Below are 22953 nucleotides of genomic sequence, written 5' to 3'. Positions count from 1 at the left end.
AGGAGTAATTATCTTTGCTCTCCTTTCCAGTGCTCAATGGCTTCCTGTATAACAGCATTCCATGTGACATGTGCGTTTGACCACAACTTGGAAATGAGGACTATTCTTGCAGAGAATGATGAAGTTAAGTTTAAGTCCTACTGCTTGGACCACAGCAGCACTACTACCAATTCCTGCACCAAACGGGATGAGGCCATGAGCAAACTGAATGAGGCACGGCAGTTCACCACAACCACTGATGGGATGGTAGAGGTGAATCAGAGTGAGTCTGACCTGGAGAAGGCGAGCCTAAGGAAGCAGAAGCTGCAACAACTTGAGGAGGAGTTCTATGAACTAGTAAAGCCCTCAGATGTGGCCCAGCAGCTGCACATGTCTGATGTCTTGGTGGATTTTTTCTACCAGTACTGGAGACTCAAGAGAAAGTCGAATTTCAATAAGCCACTTCTCGCTCCAAAAACGGATGAAGTGGACAATCTTGCCCAGCAGGAGCAGGATATCTTATATCGACGACTGCGACTCTTCACACATCTTCGACAGGATTTGGAGAGGGTGGGTATGAGTTAACTACACCTCATACAGACTACTGTGGAGCTAGTCTTTATTTGTTTCTTTATCAGACTTTGCATTAACAACTAATATCAGTGATCAGTGGGCATCTTAGCCACCTTTTTAAAAAAGGTGCGATTAAAATGGTAGCAGGCAAGCAGCAATGAAGCAGAACTAGAGCTGTAAGTGCCAACAGTTTGTTGTAACTCCGAATCAGCCCCCATTCCCACTGAAGTGGGTTAGAATTCCATGAACCTATGTCTTATCATTTGTGGTGCTATATATTGGTATAGATTCTCTTTCTCTTCTTTGTTTAACGATTTTTGTTTTGATTTTTTGTTCTCCTCTTCTTTGCTCATATGTCAATTTTTTGTTCATTCTCTTCTCATTGCCCCTGTGTATCTGTCTCTTAATTTCCCTCTGTTGCTTTTCCTCCATGCGTGTTTCTCAACTCCTCTCTCCTTGATTTTTTTGTCTTTCTCCCCATCTACATTTTTTTTCAGCCAGCTGATTTCCTCAGACCTTGCTGTAAATTTGCTAGAAATGTGTCAGAAACCCCATTTACACAAGTGAGAGAGATTTCCAACATACTTCTGACAAAGCTACAGCTGTGGAGCAGGAGAAACTCTGAGAAAACTATTTGTCTGTGGTTGGCTACACAAGATTACAAAGCTATATCTAGCAGACTGAAGAACATATATTGTGTAAAAAAAAATTGTTTTATGTTGACAAGTTAGTGAACTAATTTTTTTTTGAAGTATTAGTGAACTAAGTATGTCCTGAAGTGGGGAATAGTAACTCACTGATTCACTTTGATGTTATCAGAGTGCATTCTTGGAGAGGAAAGTTTACAGACTGCCTATGGAAATTTGCAGTCCTACCTACTGCTTTTAGCTTGTTGAGTAGTGTCCTGTTTAAAACGGTTTGCATTCCTAGCTCTTATCCCAATCCCTATCTTCTTCCACTCATTTTCTTGCTTGGTTTCCAGATGTGGGAGAATTAGGTTTGTACAATGGGAGGTGGAGCTAACCCTTGCTTCACAGCACAATTGAAACTGCTTTTCAAGTTGTATGTAAATTCCTGACTTTGAGCAATTTTGGCATCATACACACACACACACAGACACACACACACACACAGACACACACACACACACACACACACGCACACAGACACACACACACACACAGAGAGACACACACGCACACAGACACACACACACACAGACACACACACACACAGAGAGAGACGCACACACAGACACACACAGAGACACACACACAACATAAAATGTCAGAGAGATGCACAGAGCAAAAAAATAGCCCGGGTTCAATCCCCGCTCGATGTAGAATTAGTTGATTCAGACTGGGCAAGGGTGGGAGCATTACAATCGTAAGCAGTGTTCCTGACAAAGGATTACCAAAAAATCTAAAGGGTCTCCTGCTTTAAAGTATACACGTGTGAACTTTGAGTGAAGGGCAGCTGGATTGCGATGCCCCATTGTGAAAGAGTCGGCAAACACTCAATATTGAAGATTGTTAACTTAAAGTTTCAGAAGCATGTCAGCACCCGCAAATGTGAACCCCAGTCTCGGTCACTAACTTCAATACAGGAGAATTAGAAAGAGAAAATCATAGAATAAGTAAATGAGAAGGAATATGGATCAAATGGAAAAATCTTTGTTGTGTTGGTGTTTAAATTCCTATTGTAATAATATCCCTTATTATCTTGTAGATTCCCTTGCCCCCTTGGTCTATCCTTTCTCCTACAATCTTGGCCACCTAACTTTTTTGCTTCCTGATTTATCTCCCCCGATGCCTTGAACTAGGGATTTTGTTTCTCAGTTAACAAAAAAATCATATGATCATCAAATTGTTTTTATTTTCATCCATTCTTTGAAGGCACAAAGTACCATGTAGTCTCATTATGCTTATCATGCTTATCATGTGTCAGCAACACATAAGAGCCCTAGAGAAATTCCATTAACAATGCCTCTGCCAGGTTGAATGGGCAGACTGACAAATGCTAGTGTCCTTGAAACCAGGTCCACAAGCATTCAGGTAAAACTCCTGCAAAATCATCTTCGATGGACTGGACGCTGTGTCCACATGGCTGAAAATCAGCTCTTCGCCAGATCCTGTCCTCTGAACTCTCAAGTGGCCAATATTCCAGGGGAGATCAAAGAAAATACTTCAAAGACACTCTGAAGGGCAGCAACACTGACCTTAATAACTGGATGGAGCTTGCTACCAAACGTTCAGAATGGCGGCAGGTTGTTCATTAAGCTGCATCACGGTTCGAGTTTATGCCTTAATAAGGCAAAGCGATGAAAGAAAAGGAAGCAAACCCTGCACTCTAGATCCCCCTACCTCGTGGGACATCCTGTCCCATGTACCCAGAGATCTGGGGGTTGAAAATTAGCCTGTTCAGTAATGTGAAGACCCATGACTTAAACTCAGAACCCTGAGTCGAAGTCATCCTCGAATCAAGGGACAGCCAACGACTGGTCTCCCCAATCAGCCATTAGATTGTTGCCTTAGACTACAACTGGGAGTGACTTGCCCCTAGGCCGCCTCTTGATTTTTTATTGCCCCCCCCCCCCAGCTTTTTGGGATTAGTTTGGGATTAAAATGAAGGGGTGCATACTTGGCATCATTTTTTAAAATTCATTCTCGGGATGTTGGCTTTGCTGGCTGGGCCAGCATTTATGGCCCATCCCTAGTTGCCCTTGAAACGGTGGTGGTGGAGAGCTGCCTTCTTGAACCGCTGCAGTTCATGTGGTGTAGGTACACCCACAGTGCTGTTAAGAAGGGAGTTCCAGCACTTTGACCCAGCGACAGTGAAGGAACGGCGATATATTTCCAAGTCAGGATGGTGAGTGACTTGGAGGGGAATTTCCAGATGCCGGTATTCCTATCTGCTGCCCTTGTCCTTCTAGATGGTAGTGGTCTTGGGTTTGGAAGGTGCTGCTGAAGGAGCCTTCCTGCAGTGGATCTTGTAGATGGTACACACTGCTGCTACTGTGCTTCGGTGGTGGAGGGAGTGAATGTTTGTGGATGTGGTGCCAATCAAATGGGCTGCTTTGTCCTTGATGGTGTCAAGCTTCTTGAGTGTTGTGGGAGCTGTACTCATCCAGACAAGTGGGGAGTATTCCATCACACTCCTGACTTGTGCTTTGTATATGGTGGACAGGCTTTGGGGAGTTAGGAAGTGAGTTACTCATCACAGGATTCCTAGCCTCGGACTTGCTCTTGTAGCCACAGTATTTATATGGCTAGTCCAGTTCAGTTTCTGGTCAATGGTAACCCTGAGGATGTGTTCTTCCAACATTCCAAATTGAAGGTTCACACTGTGGGAAATCGGTATGAACTTATGAACCACCTCATTGCCCACTGCAGAAATCATTTTCTAAGAGAACATAACATAAAATCATAAAAATAATACAGGAGAGATGGTGGTTTAGTGGTAGTGTCACTGGACTAGCATTCCAGAGGCCAGGATAATGTTATGAGGGCATGGGTTCAAATCCCACCAGGGCAGCTGGTGGAATTTAAATTCAATTAGTTAACTAATACACCAATCACTGAAAGCAAGCATGCAGGTGCAGCAAGCAATTAAGGAGGCAAATAGTATGGTGGCCTTCATTGAGAGAGGACTTGAGTACAGGAGCAAGGATGTCTTACTGCAGCTGTACAGGGCCTTGGTGAGACCACACCTGGAGCATTCTGTGCAGTTTTAGTTTCTTTACCTAAGGAAGGATATACTTGCCAGAGAGGGAGTACAGCAAAGGTTCACTAGACTGATTCCTGGGATGGCAAGTTTGTCATATGAGGAGAGTTTGGGCCAACTAAGTTTGTATTCACTGGGGTTTAGAAGAATGAGAGGGGATCTTATTGAAACGTATAAAATTCTGACAGGGCTGGACAGACTGGACGCAGGGATAATGTTTCCTCTGGCTGGGGGTCTAGAACAAGTGGTCACAGTCTCAGGATAATGGGTAGGCCATTTAGGACTGAGATGAAGAGAAACTTCTTCGCTTAGAGGGTGGTGAACCTATGGAATTCTCTACCACAGAAGACTGTGGAGGCCAAGTCACGGAATATATTTAAGAAGGAAATAGATAGATTTCTAGACTCTAAAGACATCAAGGGGAGAGAGTGGGAGTATGGCGTTGAGATAGAGGATCATCCATGCTTATATTGACTGGCGGAGCAGGCTCAAAGGGCCAAATGACCTATTCCTGCTTGGATTTTCTATGTTTCTAATTCAATTGATTAATTTGTTAAAAAATCAAGAATTGAGAGCTAGTCATTGAAAACTATCATCAATTGTTGTAAAAACTTATCTGGTTCACTAACATCCTTTCGGGAAGGATATCTGCTGCCCTTAACTGGTATGCCTTGCATGTGACCCCAAGTAACAAATTAAACCAGGCGCTGAGGCCTCAATGTTCAGTCAAAGTTTGAGGGCTCATTTATGCTTGATGGCTAGCAGGCTCTGAAATTGCAGATTAAAATTAATAGTAAATTAAAATTATAGATTAAATTCCAAACACAGTTTATCATGAGTAGACTCTGTGTCTTCCAAATTCTCAAAGATGTAGTTATCAGGCTGTAAATAGTTGTGCTCTAAACTCTCTATTTACTTCTAAGATGAATGGGAGTTGAGGCTAAGGATAGCTAATTAGCATTTCTACCTTAATACCAGGCTAATGTGTTTCATATTGCCTTGGGGAAGAGGGCAGAGGAAGCCATTATTGGGATCAGGGTACAGGCTGCCCTACAGATCACTGAATACCACAGACAGACAGCAGAGACCCTATGTAGTCAGCAAAGAGAAAAGGCTGCTTGACTTTGCGAGCTACCATAGTTGGATGTGAGAGGGAGTCGCAACCTGCAGCCTTCTAAGGATTCCAGGAGATTTGTTCTGCAATGGCCATGGGGAAGAAGAATCATTAGAAAAGGTTTTACAGCTGGTGGTGGATTTTCTCTGAAAACTGAGGACAGCACTCACTGAGGCGATCACTCAAAGATAATACTCGGCAAAACTGGGATATGGGAGCCCGTTGGAAGGAGTAACTGTGGACTGTTTGCTATACGAAATGTAATTCTGTGGAGAGTGCGATGGGTGATGAGCATAAAAAGGGAAAGCACATTTCTGTGGTTTAAAGTATAAATTGTTTACAAAAGAAAATGGTGATTAGTCAATGGTGTTTTTAGTCGTTTGTTATAGTAAAAGTTTTAAAACGTCATTCTTTCAGCTATTAACTGGAAGTTTGAATTTCTTTTTAAAAAGCTAATGGCCTCTGTGGAGATCATGACGACAGGAATATTTGAGTAAAAGCACAGTAACGTTCACAGTGCTAACCATCACAGTTACGGTCTTTAATATTCTCATTACCAACCATCAGAGTTACCATCCTCTTTGACACTCACAACACTGACCATCAGAGTTAATACTCATGCCACTGACTAGCAGTCACTATCTTCTTTAACATTCACAGTACTGTTCACCGGATTTGCCATCCTGTTTAGCATTCACACCATTGACCAAGCAAATTACATTTTCCTTTACAGATTGGTACTGTTGATAACAGAGTTTGCAATTTCACAATAGTGTCAGACATTTATAAATCGTGCAGTTCTGAAATTACTGTGTTACTGAATTACTGTTAATTAATTATGATGGCAAAACAGGTTTTATTTTCATTACACAGTGCTTATTTATAGCAGTGTTGTTCCAATTGTTATTAAACAGCTGTATGATCTCAGAGCTAGTGTCAAATCTTTGTTAAACATTGAGTACTGCTTTATAGTAGGTGCCAAATTGAGACTGCGCATGGCTATTATAGTACTTTGTCTGTGAGTTATTTCCTTTTCTTCTTTTCCCTCATCCAAGACTTCACTTTGCTGTCACACAACTTTACCAGTCAAGGGGCAGGCATGGGGTTCTGCTTCTAGTTGTACCAGTGCAATATCAGGAGCCAAGGAGCAGGGGGATGTGTCCTGACACATGAACTATTCCTGAGAGTTGCTGACCTTTCCCTGTGAAACTGTGAGGGAAACTCAAGTAAAGGCCAGGTGCTCGTCGGTGGGGTGGAGGGGAAAGAGGAAAAATTGAATTGAATCTACTTCTGTATTGTGCCGTCTGAAGAATGCTAGGAAACCGGTAAGCTACCGACCAGCTTGACTGCAGTTGATATCTGGCCAATGGTGACGAGAAATCGTGCATGGGAACACGCCACCTGAAAGATCCCATCCAAGTCACACCTTACTTGGAAATATATTGTCGTTCCTTCATTGTCATTGGGTCAAAACCCTTGAACAACCTTTCCAATAGCACTGTGGGTGTACCCTACACCACATGTACTGCAGTGGTTCAGAAAGGAGTCTCAACACCCCCTTCTCAAGGGCAGTGGGGATGGGCAGTGAATATTGGCCTTGCCAGTGACGCTCACATCCCATGAACGAATAAAGAAAACTTTCAAGTACCTATGATTTGTCTGACGTAATTCTGTTGTCTGTGGGACAGGTGGTATGAAGCTTCTACCATGCCTGCCCTTTTGAGAATTTGATGGGACAATGTGTGAGAGAGCTTTACTGTTCATTTTTTTATTTGTGTGTAGTATGTCTGACCAGCGAGTGCCTGTTGTTGACACTACTTGTGCGAAATGGTGAAGTGTCATTCTTCCACTGAATGAACACAACGTTCACCAGCAAATGTAAAACGAGAAAGAAGCTCCCCTCAAATTACCCAAAAGTCCTGTAAAACAAGAAAAAGCTCTGCTTGAGGGCTTTAATGGTAATGGTCATTTTAGAAGATTTTGTTTTTCTATCCATTTAACATTGATTATATCAGTGCATTCCTTATTGCTCCCTACATGCACGCTCCAGAGTAGTTCCAGCAGCTGACACAAGTCTCACATCAGTATCATGTGTTTACTTAAGAAATGAAGTCAGATGGTAGGTCAGTTAGGGATTTTCATGTGATGAAACTATCTGAACCATTTCAGAAATTTTATCAGTGGTCCTCTGAGACCATTTCTGCTGATTTGTTGGGGGTGGTGATGTGGGGTTCTGTTCAGTGTTTACTGATGTGGGATCAAGTTGACTGTGCAGTAATCTGCATTCTATGTTACAATGTGAGTTGATGGTGTTTTGATGTACTCCAGTGTGAAGTGTTCAATAGGGCAATAATGTGCTTGTTTTAACAGGTTAGAAATCTCTGCTACATGGTGACACGGAGAGAGAAAATGAAACAATCAGTCTGTAGGCTCCAAGAGCAAATATTCCACCATCAAACCAAACTGATAGAAGAGAATCTGCATCGAGGTAGGGCTCTGCTCAATCTAAGTAGTTTTACTCTATATTAATCCACTCTTCTAGGCTGCAAATTTTTGGATAAGGTATGAAAAGGAAAAATGTTGCTGGTCGTACAATGCTTTTTCCCATTGACTTCAATTAAGTACTTTTGAAATGTAGTCACTGTCATTATGTAGGCAAACACAGCAGTTAATTTGCACACAGCAAGGTCTCACAAACAGCAATAAGATTACCAGAAAATTTGTTTTTGGTGCTGTTAATTGAGGGATAGATATTGGCCAGGACATCAGAAGAACCACTCTGTTCCCCTTTGAGTATTGCCATGGGATCTATTAGCTTGAAACCACTCACTGACATAGATTTGAAAGTGCTACCACTGGCTCGAGGCTGACATATGAGTATGCTTGTATTTTTTTTTGTCCTGTTAAATATATGTTGTTGCTCTGTAACTCTTCTTCCAAGTCTCAGGGAACATGTAACATGAAGTGGCACTGTGATGCCCATCACATTGCTTCTTTACATTGTGGGGGAACAATAAAAGCTGTCAACAAAAGAGCTTCAGTTGTGCATTGTAACTCTGACTTCCTTGTTACAATTCTGCTTAAAACTGAGGTGAAAGCATTGAAATCCAAATGGGAGCGTCATACTAATGAAATAGTGTTTTAATGGAATGTCAATGCGATGGGATGAATATTGCAAACTAATGAACTTTATATGTCATCAGCCTGTGGCAATGAAGGACTGAATTTGAATTCATGCCTTCTTTTAATGAACACTCACAATGTGAGTAAACTCAAGGATATAAGTTCAAATGAGACGTACTGCTGAATGTGGAATGTCAGTAACTGTATACAACTGGACAGAGTTGTAGGTTGAATTTCTGTGTCATTTTTTTATTTTGAAATGAGATGTTCCTCCCAGTAGACTAATCGATCATCCTCAGATTTATCCACTTCAGGGACTGCAGTGCCATAAGGATTGATCTCACATTCACATGATGAATTATTTTTGAAGTGCAATACAGGTCAGCGCTGCAACTATTTCAATGCATCTATGTCCCATAAGCAGCACGAGGCCGGTCAATTGGCTTGTTTTCATGGTATTGGCTTAGGGTCGAATGTTGGCCATGACACCCAGAGAATTCCTGCTTCTCTTCAAAAGGGTGCCCTCGGATATGGATGAGCAGATAGATTTAGGGGTCCAAGTACAGTAATCACTGAAAACTAGTGGCCAGATTAAAAAATTAAAAGGCTAAAGGTATCTTGGCCTTTATCTCAGGAGGCTGGAGTACAAAAAGGTGGAAGTTAGGGTACAGCAGTACAGACCTGCATTGAGGCCCCCATCTGGAGTATTGCATTCAGTTCTGAGCATCTTCCCTGAGCAAAGATAAATTGACCTGGCAGTGGCTGCGATCCAGATCCACCAGAATCATATTGTGGCTAAAAGGGTTAAATTATTTGGACAAGTTGCATATTCCCTCAGATATAGAAGATTAAAGGGTGATCTAATTGAGGTGTTTAAGATGATTAAAGCATTTGATAGGGCAAATGGAGAGAAATTATTTCCTCTGGTGGAAAAGTCTAGAACCATGGTTCATTATCTGAAAAAAATTGAACTAGGCCCTTAGGGAGCGATGAAGCACTTCTTGCCAGAAAAAAAGGTTAGTGGAAATCTGGAATTAGTCCCCCCCCACCCCCCAGCATATCCATGCCCCCCACCTGGGGGATATGCTGCTGTGTCTAGGTCCATTGAAAATTTTGAAACTGAGATCGATAGTTAGGGTATTGAGGGTTACAGAAACAAGGTAGGTAGCTGGGGTTAAGTTACAGATCAGCCATGACTAGTTGAATACTGTAGTGGGCAGGCATGAGGAGCTGAATGGCCTACTTCTGTTCATATGGATCATTAGCACCCACCAGAACTGACCAGTGGAATCTTGGTTTATGTCTCATCAGAAGCACAGCATCTCTGGCAATCCTATGAGTTTGTTCCACAGTATTGCATTTCTGTCAGCCTAGGTTATGAACTCGCACCTTGATTCCGCAATCTTCTGATTAGTCAAGCTATGTTAAAACAAGAAGAAACAAATTAACTGGTGGTTCATTTCATTGTTATATTTGGAATATTATTGGAAAATTGTTACAAAATAGTACCAGTCCACACAATGTCAAAAGTGTGCAGCATTTTGAGCCATGTCAATGTGATGCGATGTTATATCAATGAAAGAATTATTATGATATTCAGGATGCCAAAATAGAACAAAAAGCTGGCGGTTTAAATATAGTGATCCTTTTAGTTGTAAAGAGGACCAAGCCAGATTGATTTGTTAAGAGATTCTTTATCACACAGGAGCTCATTTTAGCCGTGTCTGAGAGATAGCAAGTTGTTTCTTTCTGTGAAGTCTTTACTTCTCTGCTAATATCTGAGTAATAAGTACTGCCCTGTGTCTGTTGTTTGAAGTGTTTTGTCAGCTGGATCATTGTTCGTAGCAGCCATTCACTACTTTTTATTTGTTCATTGGACGTGAGCATTGCTGGCAAAGTCAGAGTTTGTTGCCCATCGCTAATTCCTACTACCCCCCCCCCCCCCCCCCCCAGGACACCACTCTTTCTGTGCAAGCCTAGACAGCAACTTTTAGCTCACGTAATGAATGTGTTCACTACAGCCAACACCCCACCCTCGTCCCCCTATTTTTCATACGACAGCAACAACTTGCATTTATATAGCACCTTTTAACTTTGTGAAATGTCCCAAGAAAGGGCAAATTTGACACCAAGCCACATCAGATATTAAGACAGCCGGTCAAAAGCTTGGACAAAGAGGTATGTTTTAAGGAGCATCTTAAAGGAGGAGAGAGGGCTACAGAGGCTGAGGGAAAGAATTCCAGAGGTGAGGGACTATCCGCTAACTCAGCACAAACTGAGGATAGAACCTGGGACCTAATTGGCCTATTTGGTTTGGAACATCAGTCATCACATTTACCGTTATTTAGGTTTTAAGATACATTTCAGGATTTCACAGGACATTTATTAGCTCAGGGATAGAAAAGGTGAAATGCTACAGTTCGGATCGGTCAGTGGTAAAATCCTGGGCCTCAAAACTACACATAACCATCCTTACTCTCATTACTGTGGCACACTCAGACTTTATTCAGGGAATTTCCCCTATATTTGTTTTAAGCTAAGTTTCTGCACCAGGGGATTTTTTCTTAAGTTCTCATAACAATTTGAGTCCTTCCTGGAACAGCAGGCGACAACATCAGTTCTGCACTGACCTTTTTAATTACTTGTTGGACTGTCTGGTTCAGATCTTCCTGTAGCATTAGTTGAAACGTCCTGCATACCGAAGTTAATTGGACATATACCCAACTTGCAGGTGCCCTCCAGTCAGTTGTTAAAGAAGAATCAGATTCATCTAGTAAAAATTTCTAGCTGCTTGACGCTATCAACAAAAGAAAAAGATAGAATGGAAAAACTTACATTTCTTTAGCACTTTTCACTACCACCAGATGTATCAAAGTGTTTTACAGCCAGTGAAGTGCTTCTGAAGTATAGTTACCATTGTAATGCAGGAAATGCGATAGCCAATTTCTACACAGCAAACTCCAACACACTCCAATGAGATAATGACCAGCTAATCTGTTTTTGTGACTTTGATTTAGGGGTAAATATTGGACAGGGCACTGGTGATAACTCCCCGACTCTTCTTCAAAATTGTGCTGTGGGATCTTTTAAATCCAACTGAAAGGGCAGGCATAAAAACAAAAAGCTAAAAGCTACTGCGGATGCTGGAAATCCAAAACAAAAACAGAATTACCTGGAAAAACTCAGCAGGTCTGGCAGCATCGGCGGAGAAGAAATCAGTTAACGTTTCGAGCCTTCATGGCCCTTCGGCAGAACTGAAGCATAGTTAGAAGAAGGGAGAAATATAAATTGGTTTAAGGGGTGGGGGGGGGGGGGGGGGGGGGGCGGAGAGAGAGAGAGAGAGAGAGAGACATTGAGGGTGTCTCTCTCCCACCCCCCCCCAACCCACCTTAAACCAATTTATATTTCTCCCTTCTTCTAACTATGCTTCAGTTCTGCCGAAGGGCCATGAAGGCTCGAAACGTTAACTGATTTCTTCTCCGCCGATGCTGCCAGACCTGCTGAGTTTTTCCAGGTAATTCTGTTCTTGTTTTGAAAGGGCAGGCAGGTCAGTTTAAAGCCTCGTACGATAAATGGCACTTCCGACAGTACAGCAATCCCTCAGCACTGCACTGGAGTGTGAGACTTGATTTTCTTTTGAGCTCAAGTCCTGGAGTGAGACTTGTACCAGGACTCTTGTGATTCCGAGGGAAGAACACTAGCAATGGAGCTACTGCTGACACAGAAACAATTAAGTGAAGTGCTCAACAATTTACCAACAGCATAGACAGCCTCAGTAACTGCAGAACATTACTCAGATTGATAAACGAAGGGGTGCCCCCGACTATAACCACAAGTTGCACTTCCTTGCAACACCAGTCATTTAGAAGAATGCAATAGAACTTGAGTGGTGAAGGGTTGAGGCAGAAGGCAAGTGCTGGGACAGCAACTTCAAGGTTGGCATTGGTCATAAAATGCTGTCTGGTGCACATGGCTATAACGTAACTCAATGTTTTACCTGTTGCTTTGTCACTCCTAATGCCAGCTGTGGTTTGGTTGAGAAGCTTTGTTGTTTGCAGTCATTTATCAGTGTTCGTAGAAGGATTTTCTCTGTGTAGCTGCTGTGCTTTTATTCAGTCTAATTTCTCCGTGGAGAAGGTGGGAGAGAACTGTCCAATCGGAAGTATTTACAAATCATTTTCATTGGCCAAAGTTTTTCTTCTCTTCCCCGCCCCCATCCCCAAGCTAGTTGAACCAGATCGGTAGTTCAATTAAAGGAGCGAGGTGTAAAAGAAGAAATTCTTGAAGATGCCTTCATATTTGATTTGCATGTTGTTTGGCCCACATTTCCAAAGGCCTGTGATGCTGCCATCAGGGCAATGGTCACTTTAATGATATAAACACAGGGAGACAGCACACAGACTTCACTCCATGCTGATCCAAACTACAAAGTGCCAAGAACAAAAGCACTTTTGTTAACACCACTGTACCTTGTATTAAAAGACCGCTGAAAATATATTGCTGAAAGCAAGCGTGATGGTGAACGTCAAACTCCGCGACCCTCCATGCAGTTGACAAGTGGTGACACCCTCACTGAAGGACCAGAAACTGATCAAATGGTGCAAGATTATGTAATTATACTGTCCAGTTGAATAATCATAAAAACGGTACTGTGTAATACCACAGTTGATGCATATTACATTTGGAAATGACAACCACAGACAGATTAATAAAACCAAACGTGATTTTAGCCTCATCATGATACCAGACAATCCTGATTGAAGAAGTGACACTGTTGAGGAATACACTGTCTCTGTTTTGACAGAACAGTTTTTTGAGGAAAAAAACAGAAGTTTTTTGAGGAAACTATTCTGTGCCCCAGGCAGTTTTAAAGATGCTTTTCAATTATCTACTTTGCCAGTAACATTGTTTACAGGCTCAAACATCATTGAAGAGATTGTGTGGAGAGGAGCACAGTTAACGTTTCGAGTCCGCATGACTCTTCAACAGAACTAAGGAAAAATAGAAAAGGGGTGAAATATAAGCTGGTTTAAGGGGAGGGTTGGGACAAGAAGAACTGGATAGAGGGCCAGTGATAGGTGGAGATAACCCAAAGATGTCACAGACAAAAGGACAAAGAGGTGTTGAAGGTGGTGATATTATCTAAAGGAATGTGCTAATTAAGGGTAGAAAGCAGGACGAGCAAGGTACAGATAGCCCTAGTAGGGGTGGAGTGGGTACCTTGCTCGTCCTGCTTTCTACCCTTAATTAGCACATTCCTTTAGATAATATCACTGGCCCTCTATCCAGCTCTTCTTGTCCCAACCCCCACCCCTTAAACCAGCTTATATTTCACCCCTTTTCTATTTTTCCTTAGTTCTGTTGAAGAGTCATGTGGACTTGAAACGTTAACTGTGCTCCTCTCCACAGCTACTGTCAGACCTGCTGAGTTTTTCCAGGTGTTTTTGTTTTTGTTTTGGATTTCCAGCATCTGCAGTTTTTTGCTTTTATCATTGAAGAGATTCACTGACTAAGCTGCAGTGATGTTCAGGCACCATATTCCTATCAGGACATCCTATTTTATCTGAGATTATTGGCTGGCGGATGACATTAAAACAAACAGATGTTTTATCCTCATATTGCCCACAACACTGCTATTATCTTAAAGATGCAGATGACTCCACTGCGAAAAATAATCAACTCATATCTTGCATTTATGTTAAGTCTTTTACAACTTCAAGACATCCCAGAGCACCTTTTGGAGCATAGTAATTATTGTAATGTAGGAAAATGTGGTAGACTAATAGTGCTCAGAAAGATCCCAAAAATAGCAATGAGGTAAATGGCCAGATAACTTGTTACAGTAATGTTGAATGAGGAATAAATATTGGCCAGGACAGTAGATGGACCCTCCCCCCAGAGTCTCTTGTGTGAAAAGTGCTGTGGCATCCTTTACATGAGGGCAGATAAGGTTTCAGTTTAACACCTCATTCAGAAGGCAGCAGTGCAGCAGTCCTGAAGTACTGCACTGCACACAGCCTCGATTATGTGCTTAAGTCACTGAATTGGATCGATCTTGAACCCACTATTTCCTGACTCCAAGACCAGAGTGCTACCGCTGACATGATGTTGACATCAGTGAACCACTGTCCTGACTTTGCTTTGTGTATGTGTGAGGGACTATATGGTGAGACTTTTCCTCTGCTCAGAGCACTGACACGCCCATGATCATGTGTATAAACTATGTATGTAATGTGCAGGGGAGAGCTAGCTAAATTAAAAATCCCTGCTGTTTTGTGAGATGGGCTTCCTGCTTAACTGTACTGTTTCACCACATGCTGCTGAAAGCATTAAATGAGTTAACTCCAATTTTGTGTTGTGTACGTACCAGAAAAGTTTGGATGACATCAGGTACTTCCTGTGATTGCTGTACAATTCCAGTTGTACATTTTCTTACAACAGGGTTGAGGCTAATTGCAAACAGTGACGTGGAGACATCTAATCTTGTTCTATGTGGTGTTTGTTATTTTAAAGTTTTCCTTATCAGCATTTTGAACTGCACGCAGTGGACACCAGACAGCCTGATAATGTTTTTGGTTCACAAATAAGGCTGACCACATGTGAGTCAAGCTGGTGAGTGAAGTCAGAATTATGTGAAGCAGCTGGTTGTGCAATCTTCTGCTTGCATAACCAGTTTTAAAATACTTCATAACTTGAAATTTGTGTTCACTATCAGTTTTGCGTTGACTTTCTGCAGGTAGTGATGTGAATTAGCAGCAGGGAGGTTGGGTTTTAGGTATTATGGTGCCATTTTCTGGCAAAAAGTGGCAGCTTGGTGGGGGTGTGTCGAGGCAGTGGGGGGTGGAGTATATGTAGTGTTGAGCTACAGCATTGGCTAAGAAATAAATTGTGGTAGCAGTGCTGTAGAAGCGTGATGTTGAGATCGACAATAAAGAGACAGCAACAGCTGCCTTTGGGAAGAGGAATGGTGATAGTGGGAGAGAGGAAGCAGGTGCCTTGGGGATCAGAGCAGCACCTCCTAACAGGAAGCTAGTTTGCAGAATCCACTGGGCCAGGTGATTGCAGCTCCTGAGAATCAGAAGGCTTTTCTTGCAGCAAGGAAATTAAATTTAATATTAGCCTTCAACTAAGCAAAATCCTGGTGCTTCCCAGCGAGGAAGGAATAAAAACTGGAAGTAAAGCCAGGCTGCTGTTGTGTTAATTAAGTACATTTGGAATAAAAGCCAGTACATGGTGACCATGTAACAACTGGATTGTCATAAACACCCATCTGGTTCATGACAGTCCTTTAGGGAAGGAAATCTATCTTCCTTACCTGGTCTGCCAAATGTGATTTCAACAACAACAACCACAACACTTTAGCATCTTTAAAATAATGTGATGTCCCAAGGAGCTTCACATGAGTATTATAAAACCAAGTATGACACTGACCCACATTAAGTCAGCCATATTAGGTCAGATGACCAAAGCTTTGTCACAGAGGTAGGTTTTAAGAAGTGCTTTAAAGGAAGAAAGTGAGGCGGAGAGGTGTAGGGAGAGAATTCCAGAGCTTACCTAGGCAATTCAAGACTTGGCCACCAATGGTGAAGCAGTAAAAATTGAGTGTGCACAAGAGGCCAAATTTATTTCAGCACAGATATCTCTGAGGGTTTTGGGGCTGGAGGAGATTACAGAGATAGGGAAGGATGAGGTCATCGAGGGATTTGAAAACAAAGATGTGAATTTTAAAATCAAGATGGTGCTTGACCAGGAACCAATGTAGGTCAGCGAGCACAGGGGGGATAAGGGAATGGGACTTGATGTGACTTACGACACGGGCAGCAGAGTTGTGGATGACCTTAAGTTTACAGAAGGTAGAATATGTGTAACTAACCAGGAGTGTGTTTGAATAGTCAAGACTGGAGGTGACGAAGGCATGAATGAAGATTTCAGCAGCAAAGACAGAAGCAAAGACAGAAGCAAAGGCGGACGATGTTACATCGGTGGAAATAGGTGGTCTTCACGATGACAGCAGACTCTCTGAAATGACCTAGCTAATTTCACCAAACTGCCGCAGAAATGGTCACTGTGGGAGTACCTTCACCATAAGGCCTGCAGCAGTTCTAGAAGGTGGATTACCACCACTTTCTCAACAGCAATTAGGGTCGGGCATTAAATATTGGTGCTGCCAGCAAGGCCCACATCCGGTGAATGAATAAAACAATTACCTTGTAGTGGCTGCTTTCAGGGCTGCATTGACAATTGATGCAAGAGGACAGAAGAAAGAGAAAATGTCTTAAAGCACTGAAAGCGAGACCTTGTTAAATTTTTGTTTCAGTTTTTTGTTTGTTTTTGTTTATTTTTGAAATATATCACTTATTCTGTAGTCAAATAATTCACTTTCTATGATGTGATAGATGTGATGAGCTTTGAGTTTGTGGGAAGAGCAGAAAAGGAACTGTGCCAGAAAGAAGCAAGAGAACTAAAAGAGATCAAATGGCATAAGAGGTACCAAACAGAGGGAAGAAGCCTGTTAACATCCTGGAGGCTACCATTAACCAGAAACTGAACTGGCCCAGCCATATAAACACAGTGGCTACAAGTGCAGGTTAGAGACTGGGAATTCTGAGGCGAGTAAATCATCTCCTGACTCCCCAAAACCTGCCCACCAACTGCAAGGCTCAAGTCAGGAGTATGATGGAATACTTGCCACTTGCCTGGATGAGTATGGTTCCAACAACACTAAAGAAGCTCAACACCATTCGGAGCAAAGCAGCCTGCTTATTCAGCACCCCATCTACCAACTTAAATATTCACACTTTCCACCACCGACACAGGTGGAACAGTGTGTACCATCTACAAGATGCACTGCAGCAGCTCACTAAGCCTCCTTGAACAGCTCCTTCCAAAGCCACAACCCCTGCCACCTAGAAGAACAAGGGCAGCAGATGCATGAGAACAGCACCAGCTGCAAGTTTCTCTCCAAGCCACTCACCATCCTGACTTGGAATTACATTGCCATTCCTTCACTATCGCTGAATTAAAATCCTGGAACTCCCTCCTTAACAGCACTGTGGGTGTAGCTGATGGACTGCAGCGGCTCAAGAACGTGGCCCATAAACACCTTCTCAAAGGCATTTAGGGATTGACAATATATGTTGGCCTTGCCAGCGATGCCCACGTTCCATGAAAGAATTTTTTTAAAAAATAGATCCGGAGATTCCCCCGTGGGTACAATCTGAAGGCTCAACCTGAAAATGCGTCCATTATGTGCCCTTTTTGTCAGTGTTCAGTTAGTATCCTCTCAGTCTTATTAGAATATGATCAAATTTAAAATGGGTATAAACAGGCATGAATCGGCACAAACATTTGGGACCCAAGGAAATGCCAGATCCACACCATTATTATGACTCTGCAGTTGGGAAAGCTGAGTTATTTAGAAATCCCAGAGGGAAACTTTAAACAACTGTTATAACCTATAATTTTAAGTGTTATGTTTGAGATGTGACTCTAAATTCAGGAATCAGACCACCAGTTCTCGAGGTTTTACATTAAACTAAATTATACATTTTATTAATTTACACAGGTTGAAATATATATACACATGGCTTCAAATTACTACTATCATAACTCTTAAATTCCCAAACTAATCTCCATTAAGGCAACAGCAACCCACAGACTTAACCAGACACCAGGCAAAGCATTTCCACCTTACAAATTCAAAATGAGGTTCTTTTCATTTTGGTTCCTGTGGAGACAGTTGGAGGCTTACAGCTGCCTTTTGCTCTCACATTGCCTCAGCCCTGCACACACACAGCTGCTGAAGTTATACCTACCACTGCCCATTGAATGTAAATGTATCACCAGCCTCTTCTAACAATAAAACCCCTTTCATAGTACCAATTTTATTAGTAATATAAACATATTGCTTGGTATCTGCTAGCTAGATGCCAGATTTTACCCCACTTCTTGAATGCTCCATTCAAAAAATGCAAATGCTCTCTACCTCTCTTACATATCAAAGCTAGTACACATCAAAGCACCCAGAATAGCTGGTTTTAATCCAATTAAAACACACCCACAGACTGAACCTCTATTTTAAAAGAAAAATATTTTCCAATAATATATACGTTAATAGCTTCATGACACCGTCATCATCATCAAATGTTTATTTATTCAAAGTCAACTTTCATTGCAACAAGAGATTTTATAGTCCGTTCAAGTAAAATGCAAAAATACAAAAATATTAAGAGCTGAGCAAAATAACGTATTAAATCAAAACAAATGTCTTTTTTTGGAACAAGTTATTCATCAAAAAGCAAGAAAAAAAGTTCAAATGTAAATTCACCAGGATATTTCTTTAAGTTTAAGTTTCAGCTCATTTAGCCATCATGAATGCATATTAGGCACTGCAGGTGGAAATCTGAGCTTGGTTGTGCCCGTTGTTTGGGTGCTACAGAGTTTGCTTGGAGATCAAAGTAGGTCTGCTGCACTCAGTACATTTCTGCCATGAATCGTGCCGGGTACCATCTTGGTGAAGGCGTGAGCTGGATGTCGACACAGCAGGCAGATTATGACATCAATCCGTATGAAATGCTCAATTGATGCTAGCATTGCCATTTTGGAGCTCCACGCTCCAGTCTACTCCTTCCTCTTAACTTCACACAGCTGAGCACACACTGAACGACATGAAGGACCCCCTCACCATGACTATTGAAAGGGATCATCAACTGCTTACGGGTTGCTGGTTGATTTTTTTCTGGCTGTTGGTACAATTCTACAAGTGTTTGATGTTTTCCACAGTTGTTTCAACTTGTAAAAGTCTACAGAGTGTAGTGTGACAGGTACTGAAGTTTTTTTTTGTCGACTTCAAGTCTTTTGCACAAACCAGCTGCACCATTGTGGCTTTGTAGGGTTGCCTTTTGGCATTAAGCATGTCTTGGAGATTCAGTGGAAGAAGCTGCTGTAAGAGGAAGGAGGAAGAGAAGGGCTCTCAGCAGGAGGCCATATCTCCAAAGGGATAGGGAGAGGATGAGATGGGAAATCGACTGCAGGATTGCTGTAACACTGGGAGTCCCTTCCTGTACTGGTATCCAGAGCCATGATGGGAGCAGTGCGAGCTTCCTCTGCAGGACTCGGACATTGGGTGGATGCTGCTTGTTCTCCAATGGAAGTTAAAACATCAGCCATCAGACCCTGTGGGCTGAATTTTACAGAGCACCCACAGTGGGAAAACCGATGAGTGGACCTGTGAAATAGGGCGCCATGCCATCAATGGCGTGCCTACAGTCACTCCACCCACCCCCCTCACCACCCTGATTTTACAGGTAGAGGTGGAGGCCTGTGCCCAACGTGTAGTCTGGCAGGTTTAACCCTGCAGGCTGCTGGTCGGTGGGGGGGGGCGGGGGAGGCGGTTTGCCTCCTTCCTGGCCCCCTGTGCTAATCATAGGCCATCCCAGCCCACACAGTTCCCCCCACCCACTCCCCCCTGCAGCCCTATGTGGTAGAACTTCCTCCGGGAGACGGACGGAAGTCCCACCTCATAATAATTTAAAGCGCTGCCTCCCAAAAAATTAAATGGGGCGAGCCAGCCAAGCACAGGCAGACTCACCTGTGACATTTATGCTGTCGTGCGGGAGCTCACCTTCAAGGTACAATCCAGCCATGTATCGTGGTTGGGTTCACAAATGTGCTCAGGGAGTTAGCCACCCCTTCCATGTTGGATAGAATTGGCTCTGAGCCCTGTGCCAGGTTGGTGCCTGGACTCTTCCAGGTTCCTTAACATTGAAACCAAGTTTTCAGGCTGGTTTGCCAATGCACCAAGCGTTTTCTGTGTATACCCAGCAGAGTTTTTCTGTAGTCTGCCACAGCAAAGTCCTTACCTGAGTGCAGTCAGCTGGCACCTGCTCTTTCCTTGCCCCTGTCCCAGCTGTAAAGCACTTGTACACCTACTTTGTGGATTGTGAAAAGGCTTTTGACCAGGTGAAGTGGCAAAAGCTGTTGAAAGTGCTGGGGACGATCAGAGTTGATTGGAGAGATAAAAAAATGATTGTACCTGGGACAGACGGCTACAGTCAGGATAGTATCTGATGAAACAGAACTTGGTGTAATCAGGTGTGGGGTGAGACAAGGCTGTCTACTTTGTGGACGCCATGTTAAGGAAGCACTAGATGAAGTGCAGAAAGGTGTCACAGTAGAAGGTCAGTTCTGAAGGCAGTGAAATTTGCAGACAACCAGGCCCTAGTGACTAGCACAACAGAGGACCTACAGATAATGGATAGAATGAATGAAGTGGCGAAAGCTTATGGAATGAAAATTAATGTAAAAAAGATGAAAGTTATAAAGGTTGGGGGAAATAATGGTGGGAAAGTAGAGGTCAAAATAAATGGTCAACAGCTGGAACAAGTGTCACAATTTAAGTACCTGGGAAGCATCTTGCCCGAAGGTGGTCACTGCCATAAAGAAATCTGAGCTAGAATATCAATGGCAAAGAATGCATTCTTTATACATAAAGAATTGCTCAACATAAGAATGCATAGAGATCTTAAGAAAACAATTATCAAGTCTGTGATTTGGAATGTCTTATACAGGACTGAAATGTGGCCCTTGAGAAAAGTGGAAGTCCAGAGATTAGAAAGTTGTAAAATATGGCTCTGGAGAAGGATGGAGTGGGTCAGTTGGCGAGAACACAGGAGCAATGAAGAAGTTCTCAGGATGGTGGAGGAGGAGCACTCATTAGTGAATGTCATCAAAAAAAGGCACAAGGTTGGATTGGCTATATGCTGAAGGAGGTGATTGAAGAAAGATGAGAGGAATGTAGACCAAGAGGGAGAAAGGGAATGACGATGCTGGGCAACTTGAAATTGAAAATTGGAGGCTCCTTTGAGAAACTGAAGAGGAAAGTACAAGAGCACGACATGTAGAGAAATGAACAGAGGAGCTGCCTCTAGGCAGTTCACAGCTACTAACTATTATGTCCTGCAGATTCCACCTCCATGCTATCCTCTAAATTACAGACACTGTTAGCAGCTGAGGTGCTGGCTGCGAGTATGAAATCAAGTGACAGTGCTGTGCCTTTTTCATCACTGCCATCTTGCTGTACCTTCATTGCCTGATCAGCTTATAGTTCACGAGTATCAGAAAGATGAAGGGCAGAGTTAAGACTATGGTGAGGGAAGGGGAGAAAGTAAGGGGTACATGATTTTACACAGTCTGCAGGATTGTGGGATGAGGGGGCGGTGGTTTCTAAGGGGGAGGATTAGGTATGCGAATATTGTCGTTTTCAGTAGTTTCAGCTCTGTTGCTAACCACGGCTTCAGCAGTGTCGTTCCAATTTAATGAGCACACCCTCCTCCCTGAGGGTTAAGACACGCAGGTATGCCTGTCCCCTGGTTATCTCCTGCTACCTCCAGTTGTGCACCACCTTGTCCTGTAAGAGAGTGGTAAGTGTGTCAGTGAGTGTTGTGCAATCATCTCTTTGGTTGTTGTGGCTGACAGAATTGAATAGCTGGCAGTTTGTGCAAGCTGTGAGATGTGGATATGAGGCTTGCCAAGTTTCAGGGTGAGGTGCAGTATGAATGTTAGGTCTTGGTGAGGATAACTTTTTTTTAAGAAAGCTCTTAAAAAGCTGCAATTAAAGGACCTGAGAAATAACAGCTGCCTGCCAGGCACCCTCTCCCCCACCCTCCCATCTCCTGTCGTCCACTTGATCATGAACAAGTGCAAGTTAAGTGTTGAGGCAGGGGCGTGGGACTAGATGCATTGCTCTTTCAGAGAGTCAGTGCAGACTCAATGGGCCAAATGGCCAACTTCTGCCCTGTAAAGATACTGTGATTCTGTGAATTGGAGGATACTGTCATTTGACATTCAGGAGTGCAGCAAGTTCTGTGGGTGGAGACTCCTGTATTGAGCGGGCTTGCTGGACCGATGTAAAAGATTGAGGGGACTAGGGCATATATATTGTAGTTCTGCATGTAATTCATTTGCAGTTAAAGTTCCACAATATTTTAACCCATGTAATTGGTGTGTTCCCAGATACACCAAAATGTGGCTGCAGGTGCAGAGGAAACTCCAGCCCATTCACAATAGAAGAAATAGAGAAACAAATGAGCCCTGAGATGGTTAAGGTTGGAAAGAGAGTAAGGAAATTTGTTATGTTTTATACATTTTTACTCATGAATTTCTAGCTTTGGTGGTGACTCGTTTACAGCTAGGTCTAGTATTATCAGGATGTTCTTGAAGGGCTCTGTGATGCATGGGAATGTTGCACTAAGTTTGTGTAATAATGTGTCATTTTGTTAATGCATCAATATAAGGGAAGCGTCGAGTATGTTTATCAGACAGCTGACTTTGAAACTTCATTTTGAAATTACCACAGCAAATGTTTTACATGTTGCCTTCACTTGTGCTGCCTCCAGTCTTCATTTTATGGTGAGCATTAATATTCATCAAATTCCTCTCAA

At 42.6% G+C, this 22953-nt stretch overlaps 1 protein-coding gene across 4 annotated transcripts in view; it reads left to right on the top strand.

Moving 5' to 3' along the window:
- The window catches only part of jade2 (jade family PHD finger 2), a 150967-nt gene that overhangs the window by 113287 nt on the left and 14727 nt on the right, over positions 1-22953 (top strand). For 3 of the 4 annotated variants that reach the window (XR_013577818.1, XM_078550974.1, XM_078550975.1), the window contains exons 11-12: positions 31-549; positions 7760-7877. Coding sequence is in view for 3 of the 4 variants with exons in the window: in XM_078550974.1 (XP_078407100.1) it covers positions 31-549; positions 7760-7877 (637 nt within the window). In the remaining variant the exon portion in view is untranslated. The remainder of the gene's footprint in view (positions 1-30; positions 550-7759; positions 7878-22953) is intronic. The other variant, XM_078550976.1, reaches the window with a different exon arrangement.

Source organism: Cetorhinus maximus, chromosome 10 (genome assembly GCF_964194155.1).
Source record: "Cetorhinus maximus chromosome 10, sCetMax3.hap1.1, whole genome shotgun sequence".
NCBI classification, from domain to species: domain Eukaryota; kingdom Metazoa; phylum Chordata; class Chondrichthyes; order Lamniformes; family Cetorhinidae; genus Cetorhinus; species Cetorhinus maximus.
Note: the sequence above shows the minus strand (reverse complement) of the source record. Positions and strands in the feature narration are given on the sequence as shown.